General features: G+C 48.6%; 5 protein-coding genes across 5 annotated transcripts; 1 reads left to right on the top strand and 4 right to left on the bottom strand.

Annotated features, from left to right (window-relative positions):
• Positions 1 to 393: 393 nt before the first annotated feature.
• ASPGLDRAFT_135418 (uncharacterized protein) lies at positions 394 to 1,201 on the bottom strand (the record flags this gene model as incomplete). The annotated part of the gene is made up of 3 exons (XM_022541377.1): positions 394 to 684; positions 744 to 878; positions 962 to 1,201. 3 exons carry the CDS (start codon positions 1,199 to 1,201, stop codon positions 394 to 396), a joined length of 666 nt encoding a protein of 221 aa, XP_022396871.1.
• Positions 1,202 to 2,270: 1,069 nt separating this feature from the next.
• On the bottom strand, positions 2,271 to 2,823 carry ASPGLDRAFT_880686 (uncharacterized protein). Its single transcript, XM_022550440.1, has one exon. The coding sequence runs from the start codon at positions 2,627 to 2,629 to the stop codon at positions 2,315 to 2,317; it is 315 nt and encodes a 104-aa protein (XP_022396872.1). The 5' UTR covers positions 2,630 to 2,823; the 3' UTR covers positions 2,271 to 2,314.
• gfsA (glycosyltransferase family 31 protein) lies at positions 2,491 to 4,481 on the bottom strand. Its single transcript, XM_022550439.1, has 2 exons — positions 2,553 to 4,481; positions 2,491 to 2,492 (listed from the first exon to the last, which is right to left on the bottom strand). Exon 1 carries the CDS (start codon positions 4,334 to 4,336, stop codon positions 2,732 to 2,734), a length of 1,605 nt encoding a protein of 534 aa, XP_022396873.1. The 5' UTR covers positions 4,337 to 4,481; the 3' UTR covers positions 2,491 to 2,492; positions 2,553 to 2,731.
• Positions 4,482 to 8,029: 3,548 nt separating this feature from the next.
• On the bottom strand, positions 8,030 to 10,077 carry ASPGLDRAFT_51749 (putative Rab geranylgeranyl transferase escort protein). Its single transcript, XM_022547597.1, has 4 exons — positions 9,951 to 10,077; positions 9,776 to 9,894; positions 8,722 to 9,705; positions 8,030 to 8,543 (listed from the first exon to the last, which is right to left on the bottom strand). Exons 1-4 carry the CDS (start codon positions 10,022 to 10,024, stop codon positions 8,194 to 8,196), a joined length of 1,527 nt encoding a protein of 508 aa, XP_022396874.1. The 5' UTR covers positions 10,025 to 10,077; the 3' UTR covers positions 8,030 to 8,193.
• A 908-nt stretch (positions 10,078 to 10,985) lies between these two features.
• ASPGLDRAFT_69551 (aspartic endopeptidase) lies at positions 10,986 to 13,797 on the top strand (the record flags this gene model as incomplete). Its single annotated transcript, XM_022549384.1, has 2 exons — positions 10,986 to 11,226; positions 11,864 to 13,797. 2 exons carry the CDS (start codon positions 10,986 to 10,988, stop codon positions 13,795 to 13,797), a joined length of 2,175 nt encoding a protein of 724 aa, XP_022396875.1.
• Between the last annotated feature and the right edge of the window lie 159 nt (positions 13,798 to 13,956).

Consider the following 13,956-nt stretch of genomic DNA (forward strand, 5'->3'; position numbering starts at 1 on the left):
TTTCAATGAACGGTCAAGAGGCATTACATGTCCCAAAGCAGAGTATGTAAGCGCCAGATTCATCGACGCCTTAACGAGGTTACAGGAAGAGACAATTGTCCATGCTGTTCCTCGGTTTTGCATGTTTTCGTTCGCGGTCGAAAAGTAAACAGGGGAGATGCATTATATTTATAGGACCCGTTTTCATGCGATGATGGGTTGAACAACAGGATTGTCGGGTATCAAATGTCAAGGGGGAGAGAAGATAATGAGAGGGGGGTGTAAATAAAGGGTAGATGCTGAAAGAAGGCAAAAACAACTGAACTCTGGACTCCTCAGCTACTAAAAACAAGACCATATGCAGGGAAAACAGAAAGAGGAGGTGCGTGGGAGCGTAGATAAGAGTAGATAAGATTATGCGGTAGGCTGGTGCTGCGTAGGCATGCGACCACCGACAGACATGCCGGGGTACTGCCCACCAGCCTGCTGTTGCTGCTGGAGGTGGTTCTGGTAGTAGGCCATTTGCTGCTGTTGTTCGTTCGTCATGTAGCCGGGATGCATTCCGGTAGGACGAGGGATGTTGGTCTGTTGGGCCGCGGCAGCATTGACGTTGGTGTGGTTGACGTCCTCGGGGGTCTCTGCTGGGACCTCGGGGGCATCGACGCCATTCTCGCTGGTGGTAGGGTCGGGGGCGTTGAGGCAAGCCTGGATAATGAATACAAGTCAGGACACAGCGAATTGATACGCAAGGGAAAAGTACTCACCTGAATCAGGTTCTTGCCCTCCGCCTTGGTGACCAATGGTTGGAGCTTAGGGGTGGTGAAGGTATAGACCAGGCCGGTCTCGGACACGACCAGCAACAGCACCTGAGTGCCTGTGAGGACGGACAATTCATATGCCTAGGAAAATTAGCATCAATTAAACCCAATCAAAAGAATAGTAGACAAAGAAATAAAAAGAAACGCGATGGTAGACAACATACTTTCTTCATAATACCCGCCTTCCGCTTGGAGAAGGTGATGTGGCGACGCGACTTATCCTGAATGAACTTGATCTCAATCTTTCTGCGCTCGCGACCCTGCTTCTCCTCATCCTCTTCATCGTCGCTCATGCGACGCTTAGGAGTGCGGTTATCAGGAGCGCCGTTACCGGCCGCGGCCTGCTGCAGCTCATCCTGAGTAGGAGAAGGGTTCTCCTCACCGACGGCAGTGATGTCGGCCATGATAGCGAGTAACCGAAAACGAAAGAGAGGGGAAAAAAAAAAAAAAAAGAGAGAGGTTTAAAGGGGAGGAAAGAGGTAAAAAGGGTATATCAGTTGATAGTATCGAACAAGCACAGTGGTTAATAGACGAAACAGGAAGTGCCCAAAGAGGAATGATGCTTTGGAGGAAATGACCAAATCGAGTAACGCGTTTTGCTTCGCAGGGTTTGGGTTCAGAACGAGAAAAAAGAGGGAAAAAACGGGAGGAGTTCGAAGAGGGCATGGTGGCTCTTGCCTTGGGAAGGCGGTGTGTCACGTGTGTCACGTGTCGTCACGGGCGGGGCGTTACGCGTGTACCGTATTGTACGGGTCATGATCTACCTCTATACATAGTAGTAGTGCACAGAGTACTCTGTACAAGTACTCATTACGAGTTTCTATAGCAAACTGTCTTGATATTTTATTGTTCATTTGTACTCTCTTGACGGTGTACAATGTACTTGTAGAACAATACATACTCTGTATGGCATACTGGCAAGCATACATACAAACATAATACAATACCGCATTCAGCTGCGGGGATAAACACTCTCCCTGATTGGCCGGAGTAGTGGCACATGACAAACAGATGGGAATGGAATCATCATCATCATGAGGCTATCCTCCCAATGAGGCAACCTCCATAGAACGTCACGACAGAATAGGAATACTAGTTCTATGTAGGAGTCGAAGGAATTGGAAGGCGGTATGGGACTAGCCACTTGAACAGGGAAGTCTAGCCCGGCGTGGAAGCACTTCGAAGGATCTCGATTCGGTAATCTTCGTTGAACCGGGTTCTCTACTCCGTGGCAACTCCTGAGTTCAGCTTGTAGTACTTCATGATACTGTAGAACCACTGATTCTAGACTTGATCGTAATATTCTGCATAAAATCTCAACGCTAATCTCCAGACAAAAAAAAAAAAAAAAAGAAGAAGAAGAAATAGAAGAGAATGTAGAAAGAGACCATCCTGGTCCGACGCGTCTATTTTTACAAATGCATACATAGAAATGGGCCTCGTCAAAGCAACAAGCAAAAGCCAAAGAACAGGAAGAAAAAGTAATGAGTCGAGAAGTGGAGGATCGATCATGATACTCAATTCAAGCAAAGTGCGACGTGAATGACAATATAAAACCACACCTGTTTCAGATCATCAACTGCGCCATTTCGGACTCCGCCAATGCAACGCCGAATTAAATCAACAATCAAGAAGTTGCATGCCAAGCAAATCAGTTCTCGGAAAAGACAGAACCACACCCATGCACCAGTGTCTGTAATATCTCTGCTTTCACCTCTCTCAAGTCCGGTGGTGGTGTTAATCGACGGTTGGAATTCATAAGAGAATGTTGGAGAGGAAAACGTAAGAAGAGTATAAAGAAGTAACAGTAGAAGAAAAAGGAAAGAAATCATGTGCAAGAAAGAAGTAAAAAAGAAAGGAAGGAAAGCTTTCACATATGTCCAAGGACCAGCCTCAGTATCAGAGCCCTTTTCTAATTCGTCAAGCTGTTATACTTAAGGAGCCTTGAGATATCCACCAACACCAACACCACCACCGCCGCCGCCCTTGGGGCCGAGCCAGACAACTTCAATTACGCTGTGGCCTTCATCCTCCTCACGCACATACCACTGGTGCACGTTGTCTCCGACAACAAACGCTTCCTTAAGTAACCACCGATCTTTGGTGATACCCTCCTGGTCCTTAGGACGGAGAGGACCAAGACGAGATTCGTAACCACGAGAGTCTTCTTCCCACGTCTTCTCGGTGTGGTCAAAGTTGATCGCATCGTCGGGAGTGTATTCATCGTAGGTGTACTTCACAAGAGAGTAACCGTTGGTCATGACCCAGAACTGGCGAATCGAGCCACCGGTAGCCTCGTTGATGTATTCTTCCTGGTCAAAGACCCAGCGACGGAGGACCGACTTGCGACCAGCAGCAGCCGAAACGGTGACCATCTTGACCACGTCCTTGGTGTACCAGCTGTTCCAGTGGTGCATAGATTCAATCTTGCGACCAGACTCGTACACACCGTCGACTTCGCCCTTCATGTCCATCTGGAATAAAGAGGGCCAGAGAGTAAGGGGAGTTTCTCCGAAGCGTTGAATGCACTGACCGAGCTTCTGGTCACCGGGTTGCTCACCCCAGGACTGGCACTCGTCGTAGTAGGTCTCGAGAACATCCAGCAGCGGCTTCGAGACGAAGGCACCGGCACCACCGAAAGCAATGTGACCGAAGGTGTCAACCTGCCAGCTGGCCTCGGAGAGCGTACCGATGTAGTGCTTCTTGTTCACATCAAAGAGCTTCAATTCTTCGGCAATGGTGGGGAGAGACAGGAAGAAGGTGTCATCGTCCATGAAACCAAGCCACTGGACCTGAGGACGCTCCGTGCGGATGATGTTGGCAAATGCCTCGACCATACCAAAGTAACGAGCAGTGAAGTCCAGGGGAGACTGGATCAAGCGCACGTCCAAGCCACGGTTGCGGAAGTAGGTCTCCTGCTTGGGAATGTCATCGTCGCTCTCGGGAACGAGAACGACCAGACCAGCCTTGGTACCACCGTAGGAGTAGAGCAGAGAAGGAAGGAGACGGTCCAGACGGTCAGCCGTGGTGGCCAAACCAAAGAGCATCTTCGAAGTCTCATCCATGGTGTCATCAGCAGCCACATCGACATCGATCACCGACGGGCAAGGCAGCGAAGGGTTCTCGTTTTCTTGCGCAACGATAGTACCACGTTCCAAGACAGACATGGGCGGCATGACTGGCTGATCGATGCTCTCCAGGGAGCGGAACTCGGTCCTGGCGTTCACATGCTGAGGACGGAAGTACATGCGGGTGTAGTTCTTGCGCTCAAGCCATTCGGTGAAGGGCATCGGCGGGGGACCAGCGGGTTCGAACTCGCAGGTCTTGGACGAGGACGAGGACGAGGAAGAGGGGGGTGGAGTTTCAGACTGTTGCAATTGAATCTGAGGCGCGGTAGGAGGTGGTGTTGACACGCGATCCACGGGGTGCTTGAATCGAATGAAGGCAGCGCGATCAAACCGCTCCATGGCCCAAAAGAAGAACCCAATAGAGAAGAGGGCCACGAAGGGGAAGATGGTTTTCAGTCGCAACATCGGCATTTTGGCGGATGAATTAAGAGTAGGGAACTTTTCAACGTAAAAAAGAAAATAAATCAAGATATTATAGGTCGTTGGATAGAATCAATAACACATCAAGACCAGCTGTCGTAGTCGCACAGCCGTCACCGAAACGAACGGATGTTTGTCGGGAGAGGCAGTCGTTTATATGAAAGAATGGATGGGCAAAATTCAGAATATTAGAATTCGCCGATTCGAGGGAGCGTCAACGAGAGACTGGTAAAAAAAAAAGTGCTCGGACCGTGTCGCAGGTCCTGGACCAGACAGAACCGATCAAAAAAAGGTCACAACTGGAACTAGGAGCCCAGGGCTAATGACGAAGAAACAGACGGAGGGGAGGAGAGGGATGAGCGAGGAGACGAAATGGCTTGAGAGCTGAGCCCGAGGGAAAGTGAAAAAAAAGAAGAGGAGGATGAAGTGAAGAAGGGAGAATAAGAGAAGAAGAAGAAGAAGAAGAAGAAAACAGGAACAGGAGAACAAAATGAGAAGAGAAGCAGAAACGATCCCAAGTGGGAATGCCGAATAATGGACCACGGGTTGCGCTGGGGCCGTGTAATTACGGTACCACACTGTAGCATCGGCCGCAACAGTGGCCGCTTTGGAATCGCTACGGTGATAGTGATAAGCAGTAAAAATAGAGATTTATGAATTCGTCTCATTGAATCCATCTCAACAAGCATATTGTTATTATCAGCTCTAGTAGAATATTCAATGTCTGTACGGTGTACTTGTACATAGTAGAGATGTTCTTGATGGTAATACCAAGCGTAATTTGCAAGTGTAAATTACCTTGGGTATACGCAAGACCCTTATCCCCGTGTGAAGCGTAATACAAATCTGGCATCTGGTGGTGGCGTGTCTATCTATATCGCCGTTTGCCTCTGGCCACTTCGGGTGAGTAGTATGTACGGAGTACTCTGGATGAATGCTGGATAGAGTACTATTCCGGAGTGCAGTGGTCTGGATGATTATCCTACTCTATCCTCGGATTGATGTTCGATTCAGATACACTTGCTGATCCCGGTACCAACCACCCTATCCAACCCTACTATCATAGGGCACCACACTAACAAGAGGGAATTCGGAAATGACAGTTGGTCCCTGTGAACTATTTCTCCAGCCTCCAGTTTGGTTTCCGCGTTGCTTCCAGATTCCTGGAACATTCAGTGGCCACCTGGCCTCTCGTCATTCCTATTTCGGATGTCTTCCCCATACTATGAACAGTCTACTTTTATATTTCCGCTGCGTCCTATAGGTAGTTTTGTATTTCCGAGAGCCTTCTATATACTACCTACTACTATCTTCCGTGCTTGTCCTCCCTATCCGGTACTGCAACCTCTGGAGTACAATTCAATGCAACCCTTTGTTGTCGTTGTTGTACTATGTAACAATCGGTAATGAGCGGTACTGGTAAAGCGAAGAAAAAGCAATAAAAAAGACCCCTGAGATCGGCGCTACCGCCCGTCCACTCCACCACTCACAGACCGCCTTTCCCGCGAGGGTTCCACGGGCCGCGTGTCCTCTGCACACGTTATCAGCACTGCGGAGGATTGGGAGCACAGTATTCTGTACGGAGTACGTTGGAGTACAAGGTAGGATAGATAAAAAGTAGAGTACTAGAGTACTACAGGTAATAATAGATCCAGTTGGGTATGGATTACTCGGTATATCCATCTCTATTGTATGTGTAGGCAAAGCAGCAAATAAACCTCAAACATGACATTTACCAGGGCTACGCGTCAAATGCTGTGCAACAGAACAAGAACTGTTCCAACAGCACGGCACATCCAATCAGCCCAATAACAACCCACACAGCATAGATCCTTATTTATCCTGGTGCCTTGGCATTCACAATACATACAATACATACAATACATACAATACCTCAAGGTCAGAGCAGCCGCTACTTACGTTGGCGGAAAATTCGCGACCCCTACCCTGTTGGTCCGAGGTTAATGGCTTATCAAACAACACAACCGATTAAGCTCGAATCCGGTTCTTGGCTAGCTGTCAGTGTACTGCGTACACAGATTACAAGTACACTGCACACAGCAGTGTACGTATGTATACCCCTGATCTGCATTCATTGCGCTGAATCCGGTATAGGTTCAGCCAGGGTCTGTCCGTTCTCTCCCAATCGGGCAAATCTCTGGCGGCTTCCGACTTCCAGAACTTTGCCGATCTAGACCCTGACCGTAAGGGTCGAATACGAGGCTTTTGTACTTGTGTGTACGATTACTGTACGGTGGTCAGGACAGACTTACGCATCAGCCCTGGTCAATCCACTTGGGCTGATTGATATGGTCCGTCCGCCGAATCCGCTTTTTCCTAATGCGGAAACGTTCATAGACTGAGGTGTGTTCGTATGCTGTAGTGTCAGCACAGCTTCGAGCCTCAGAAAAGACCGGACTACAAGGCTTCACATTCTGGATATACAGAATAGTTTTCGTAACAAGTGACTCCACTCTCTGAGAAATCCCGGAATCGAGGTTAAACTCAACTGCACGATCAGCCACTGCCACTCGACTACGTACTCACAAACGAATCCATCACAACAATCAGACACACCACATCTTATCAAAACCAAGTTTAGATGTATCGTCATTTATTGGACGATCCTCCTCAAGTATACACTTGCATTTCTAGGCATAGTGGAAATGTCTCAGATTACAAGCAAACAGATCTAGTGTACCCTATCCAGCCCCATAAAAGGTCTCACCATATCCAACAAGCACTGTGGGGTCCCCGCATAAAACATACATCTACTCTGTACATTGACCCTACCGGTGGACTACATATGAAACACACAGAATACTCCGTATAAGTATAGATGCAAACACAAACACCGGAGATTAAGCTACGGAGCACATGTATCCAAACACAACCAGCCCACACTGGCCAAAGCTCCTACAGCAAGCCTTACATGTTCATGCAGTATGAAGCATTTGTGCTCTGTATAACATGCCAATGTTTGATATAAATTGGATCAATAGCCCTACGTCATCGGTATTTCAATAGATCTAATCTGTGGGCTGTTTCAGAATGATAGATGTAGTTGTCATCGTACTTAGATCTAAAACATATCCACTTCTTCCGTTAACCTATATTCCGGAGTACATTCGGACATTCGGACATCCCGGAGGAGATTCGAACTGTACTCTGTAGGCAGGCTGACTATTGCATTGTGCTGGACGTTATGCTCGCTAATTGATAGTGTTTCTGTGCCTATATCCGACATACTAGCGGACCACCGGAGAATGACATGACGCATTTAACGAGAACTGAGACGCAGGACCGTTTAATGTCCGAATCAGACTAACCTTCCCGCATTCATTCCACCATATAGAAGCTTCATCCTTCATTCTTCGCGTGTAGATGGCCACGTACGATGCTTATATAGTTTCAGCGGCGTCTCGCCCAAATAACGGATTTATATTCTGCTGCCTGAGCCTATCATCCTCTACTTCGATTGAATGCAATAACTCGGATCTTCGCGATACAAGTACCTGGGTACTTTGATATTACAACCCGTATGCAAATTACTCCAATACTGCGTTCCTGTAAATAAGCGCTCAGTCCTTTCGCAAAAATGACATCTTACGTGGACACCGCGGCGCAGTCCCGCTGCAGTGGCGAAACAAGACGCACAATGACAGACTATAAAGGGAAACATGTCGTCATGCCATAAATAGTACTCCGTAGTCAGCGGCGGAATATTCCTGTGGGATGTCGTTTGGATGCATCAATTTTTATGCAAGGCACCCGATGTTTCCTTGCAGGTACGAGAATTTCTATACAAAGAACAGTTGAGAATAAAAATATGATTATGAACTACGAGTCTACTCGTCTTCAACGCCCTCGCGATCTTCAAACTTCATAAACTCTTCGTCAATCGCTTCCTCTCCCTGGACGATCTTCCACGCCTCCTTGACCATGTCGAGCAACGCATCATCAAACGCGTGATCGAGGCTTAGCGGCGGGAAGCAAATCATACTGTCGGAAGGGGAGCTTGACTTGAGAGCTTGGGCGGCGTCAATCACGTCGCCGGCCCGTCCAAGTTGCGTGTACCGCAGAGACCACAGTATTTTGGCTTCTGCGTCACTCACTGACTCGAGGAGCTTCTGGACAGCTGTCGCGAGAAGACTGTACCCTTGAGGTCCAGAAAGACGAACACTACCATAGACAACACCTGAAAAAGCAAGTTAGCTAGCTGAACTGAAATCAATTCGAAGTGAATATCTCGAAGAGATGGCTCATGATCAGATTATAATTTTCATCAAAGTTATTACAGACAATGTAGATAAGTTTTGATATAAAGATATTCATCATATGAGCAATTAGGGTGGGGAGCTTCGTAGGTAACTTACTTTGTCCAGTAGGGCATTCCCCAGTTTCGCTCGAGTGGATCAAAAGATAGACCGGCGGAGAATCCTCTGCCTGACCCAGACAGCTTCCCGGAAAGACTACAACGGCACCAGCAGGAAGTGGGCCTCCTTCTGCCGTTATGGGAAACAAGCTTTTGAGAGATGACGAGACGACGGAAATGGATCGAGCTGCTTTTTCACAAGACGGCTGATCATTTCCCGCTTGCCCCGGAAAATCCCAGTGGGAACCGACCACAAACTTGGTCCGGATTGACTCGCCGTTGGAGAGCTTGATCTGCATGCGCGCATCATCTCCATTGTCGGAATTCGAGGAATTCGTAATTGACTCGATGCCTGCATTCAAAACATACACGCCACCTCCGACTGCAAGAGCTCGGCATCCGACTTGAGCGAGCTCAGAGCCACCTCCCCACTTGGCCAACAGACTCCCGAAACCAGGACCGAATACACCAATCGACGCCAAATGCCTTTTGATGCGGGGTACCGCGTACTCGGCCGACGTCTGCTGGGCGGACGCCTGAGACAGGGAGAGCGAGAGCAAAGGGTCATGGAGCTCCGCTGGCACCTGGAATTTGGAACTCAGATACTCCGAAAATGGCACTGACAAGTCCTCTTCCTCGGGTTGACCTTCAGTTTCCTGTGGAGGTTTGCCGATGTGACGAAGGAACTTCATCAAGGTCCGTTTCGACTTGGCAGAGATAAAGTCATCCGCAAAGATATCTTCACGACTGCTTGGGACACGGTACAAGTCGGAATTCGCTTCAGATGGCCTAAAAATCCACCAGCTCCCGACGGCCTGAAATTCCAGTTGTCGGTAGACCCTGGAAGACAACAAGGTTGGCAATAGTCGCGAGCGAGAGTAGATCAGATGTGATGATAAGGAGAGGGTATACGCCCGTGAGGATGACAGTCGAGAATCCGAGGGAGAGTGCACTTCTGCATCTTCAAAAGGGGATTGCCCGGGCTCTAGCTTATTGACACCAGTCAGCCAATTGTTCTTTGTGATCTCTTGAAGAGAAAGAGAATCAAAACATACGTTTATTCACATTATCGGCCCATTCCTGAGCTTCCTGGAGGCTGAAGGCAGCCTCGGAACCTCCATAGTATGGGCATTTGTCAATATGAAGAACCTTCTTATCTGACCTGGAAAGAGCCCTGATGTACAGTTAGTGACGCAGCACGACAAGGGAGATATTTCCGGGTCAACTCACAGCGCAAACAACGATTGGCCCAGGCCGGTTCCAGAGATGGTCACATCCCATGGCGTTTCTGCCAGTGACTCCATCCCGGTAACACTGTTGGTAATGCAGACAAAGCTGTCACCAAAAAAAAAAAAAAGTAAGTGCCAATGTTCTAGCTATGATGCAGCCCAACTTTCATCACGTTGGGTGGCAAGCATTCGAACAGGACTTCCTGCCCATCGGTGCATGGAAGATCATCTGCACGAAGTTTTTTTGTGGAAGAAAAACACAAAAAGCCAACAGCTTTGGCAGAAATACGGCCCCGCGGCGGTGTGGCACGTGACTTGGCTTCGGCTGTTGAGCCCGCAATTCATTGAACTGGTGCCCTAGAAGAGCAGCTTTTGACTGTTTTAAAGAATGTGTGATATAGTAGCTTTGATACTACTGTAATATACTGACTTTAAGAATTCCTCTGTAGTTATAATTGTGTTGGTCGTCAGTGCCAGCAATTGTACGGTGACAACCACACCATACCAGATACGGTTAGACTGATATCGCAAACCACTTGAAAAAAATTTCTCCCACGACAAATCGGAGTTTCTTCTTACCAACCACTCCCGGTGCTCTGCATGCTACCTTTTAGCATTGCAGTTTCGCGCTTTTCTACAAGCCTTCACTGGTCTTGTTCTATGGGAGTGGTAGATCGGATTAGTCACTCTGTATCTGCTGCTCTGGATTGGAAACACCTGATAGAAGCAGTTCGTTTTGTAGTGATACATTCCAACTATGCTATTTTCTATGTGCTTGGAGCGGCAGTTTTTGCTCTGCCAAGTATATTGAATCCTCGTAGCAAAGCATGCGCCGGGTCCTGGCCTGGATTTATGTAGATGCGTTCCTCTGTCCTCGAAGCGAAGCTCTCTGCTTGCGGCTGGTATGGATGATGCGCTGCGAACCTAGGCTGGAACAAAGCCTCTTCGCTTGTAATCACAATGGGTATCTAGCACGGCACTGCAAAGATTCCAGACACCTCAACGCCGTTCCAAATGTCTCGGGAAATGTGGTCTGATGCCGTTTTCATTCCTCTCCTTCCACAACCCTGGCCCGAATTATCTTGACCTCATCATCCGGCCTGTCTTCGGCATTCGTCTGGACGAGCCCCATGCGCTGGATCACCCTCATTCCACTCTTCACCCGGCCGAAGATCGTATGTTTTCCGTCCAACCAAGGTGTCGGCGCAAGAGTGACAAAGAACTGACTGCCGTTGGTGTTGGGTCCACTGTTCGCCATACTCAAGATTCCGGCCCCGGTATGCTTTAAGCCTTGTTGAATCTCGTCTTCGAATTTCTCGCCGTAGATCGAGCTTCCTCCCCTGCCGGTGCCGGTAGGATCGCCGGTTTGGACCATGAAGTTGGGGATAATGCGGTGGAAAATGACGTCGTTGTAGTAGCCTCTCTGCGCGAGCGTCGCAAAGTTCCTACATGTCTATTAAAGAACCCAATGTTAGCGCAATACGGATTTAAGGGGTAGACAGCTTGCTGACCTTGGGCGCATGCTCGTTGTAAAGTTCTACCGTAAACGAGCCCTGCAGCTTGTTAGTATTCGATTCCAACACAAGCCCAACCAGAAGGCGTTACCATGCTCGTATCAAAAGCCACATCGGTCGCCATAATGAATAGATCCTGCAAGGAGAGTAGCGTAGTCTTGTTGGTGGTTGCGACAGACCGCGTTGTCCAGACTCCGACAAGGCGGCGGGGAGAGAATCGGTCTTGGCATCTAGCTATGTTTTGCCTGACGAGCTTCCTTACAACAGACACAAAGTGACGCAAAACCTGCAGACTTTTCGCACATATTGAATCCAAAAAAAAACCGAATTTCTTCGAATCAATAAGCGCTTTCATAACCAACGCCCCACGAGGCAATCGGAGTCGACATGGCCGACGAAGTGAGCCCCGTCGCGGAGTTACTGGGGCAAGTCATCTACCAGTTTACCGTCCTCAAGCCCTTCCTGCCCACATACGGACATCTCCTCGTTTCTGCCCTCTTTCCGATATATATTGGCGCCCACGCATCACTATCGAGACCCTCATCTGCTGCGAAGCCTCCCAAGAAAAAAGGAAAGAAAGGCGGGCGCGAAACGGACGACGAAGATGAAGAGGAAGGACAGGGATCAATGCCGAAGATGGAAGGCCTCCAACCATCAGATGCCTTGATGTTCCCGTTGACTGCTGGCTTGACACTGGGTGGTTTGTATTTGGTGATCAAGTGGCTGGGAGACCCGGCTATTCTGAACAAGATCTTGAGCTTCTACTTCTCCCAAATGGGGCTGTTCTTCGCCGTTGCGTTCCTCAAGGATAGTCTCACAGTGTTCCGCTCGTTCATCTTTCCCAGACAGTATCGCTACGGTGGGAATACCTGGAAAGCCAACCAGTCTGAGCGCATCTTCACAGTTGGTGACGGCTCAGAGACCGTTGAAGTTCGAAAGTCTCCCCTACCGGGCATCCTTGGAAGCATTCCATTACCCAGCTTTATACTAGCAACGCTTTGGTTCTATCGTGATCTCGCATACCAACGGGTTAAGATTCGTGCTCATGTGCGTGGTCTATTTGACGCAAAGGGTCGGTTGGGCTTGTCGGATCTTCTCAGTGCTATCGTGGGACTTTGTGCAGTTGGCTATTTTGCTTTCGTGACGAAGCCTTGGTGGTTGACCAACTTTCTGGGTTTCAGCTTCTGCTACGGTGCCCTGCAGTTCATGTCACCGTCAACGTTCTGGACGGGTTCGCTCATTCTGGGGTCTTTGTTCTTCTATGACATCTACTTCGTCTTCTTCACCCCGTTGATGGTAACCGTTGCGACAAAGCTGGACATTCCGATCAAGCTTCTATTCCCTCGTCCTCCTGCTCCTAGCGAAGCCCCCGACACGACTTCTCTGGCAATGTTGGGATTGGGTGATATTGTCATCCCTGGCATGATGCTAGGATTGGCACTGCGCTTCGACCTTTACCTCTATTACAAACGAAAGGGCTTGCAAAAAGCGCAAGCAGAAGGCAAAGGCGAAGCTCTTGTCAAGCCCCAATACCAAACTGCGACTGGAGGCTGGGGAGAGCGGTTCTGGACAGGAACAGTCAAGCCAAAGGGACCAGAGCTAGAACCTCCGTATAACGATGCTCGGGCTTTCCCAAAAACATATTTCAAGGCCAGCATTATTGGCTACATTGCCGGAATGGTCACGACTCTTCTCGCCATGCAGTACTCCAAACATGCCCAACCAGCACTCTTGTACTTGGTCCCGGGTGTCCTAATCTCCCTATGGGGAACTGCCTTCTTCAGACGAGAGATCAGCGATATGTGGGAGTTTTCTGATGCAGAAGAGGAGGAAGAAGAAGATGATGAGAAAGAAGGCAAGAAAGAGAAGACCGGAGATGACAAGGAGCAAAAGGATCCGAATAAAGAGAAGAACACCAAGAGCGTCTTCCTTCGACTTCTGTCCGGCGACGCCAGTGCACTGAAGCTTGAAACGCCCGAAAAATCCGACGGAAAGGAGAAAAAGGAGGATAAACGCGACGATGAGGGCTCCGAGAGTGCTAAAGCACGAGGACGTGGCTTGACCAAGAAAGATGGCAAGAAAAAGAAGGATAAAAGCCGTGACTTGAATCTGGTCTCGTTTTCCATTTCACTTCCCCGAAAGTCCAAACACGAGTCCAAGACCAAGGCCAATAGCTCATCGTCAGAACATTCGGGGAACGAGGATCAGGACAAGCCCGTAAAGGTTCCTACTGTTACCCCCGAGCAAGACAATGAACCACCGGCAAAGAGACTACGACGAAGCCCTAGGACGGCAGATGCAAGTGCGAATGCAGCAGCGAGTTTGTTGGCCTAAAGATAGAAGTCGAAAAGATGGATGAACATTCGTAATGAGTTAAAATGCAATCTCCCTTCATGACATTAGAACAACGCAGATATGTGTATTGTATAATAAACCGAATGAAGTAAAATGGTATCATTACTTTTGTCTAATCATCCACACATGTAAACCATA

Source organism: Aspergillus glaucus (genome assembly GCF_001890805.1).
Source record: "Aspergillus glaucus CBS 516.65 unplaced genomic scaffold ASPGLscaffold_25, whole genome shotgun sequence".
NCBI lineage: Eukaryota > Fungi > Ascomycota > Eurotiomycetes > Eurotiales > Aspergillaceae > Aspergillus > Aspergillus glaucus.

Bases quoted from the DNA above. Each gene is read 5' to 3' on its own strand.
- ASPGLDRAFT_880686 (XM_022550440.1), bottom strand. From the start codon at position 2,629: ATGATTTCTTTCCTTTTTCTTCTACTGTTACTTCTTTATACTCTTCTT.
- gfsA (XM_022550439.1), bottom strand. From the start codon at position 4,336: ATGCCGATGTTGCGACTGAAAACCATCTTCCCCTTCGTGGCCCTCTTC.
- ASPGLDRAFT_51749 (XM_022547597.1), bottom strand. From the start codon at position 10,024: ATGGAGTCACTGGCAGAAACGCCATGGGATGTGACCATCTCTGGAACC. The intron at 9,706-9,775 runs GTATGTTTTGAT...TCAATAAGCTAG, and splicing joins GGCCGATAATGTGAATAAAC to AGCCCGGGCAATCCCCTTTT. The intron at 8,544-8,721 runs GTAAGTTACCTA...TTGCTTTTTCAG, and splicing joins GGAATGCCCTACTGGACAAA to GTGTTGTCTATGGTAGTGTT.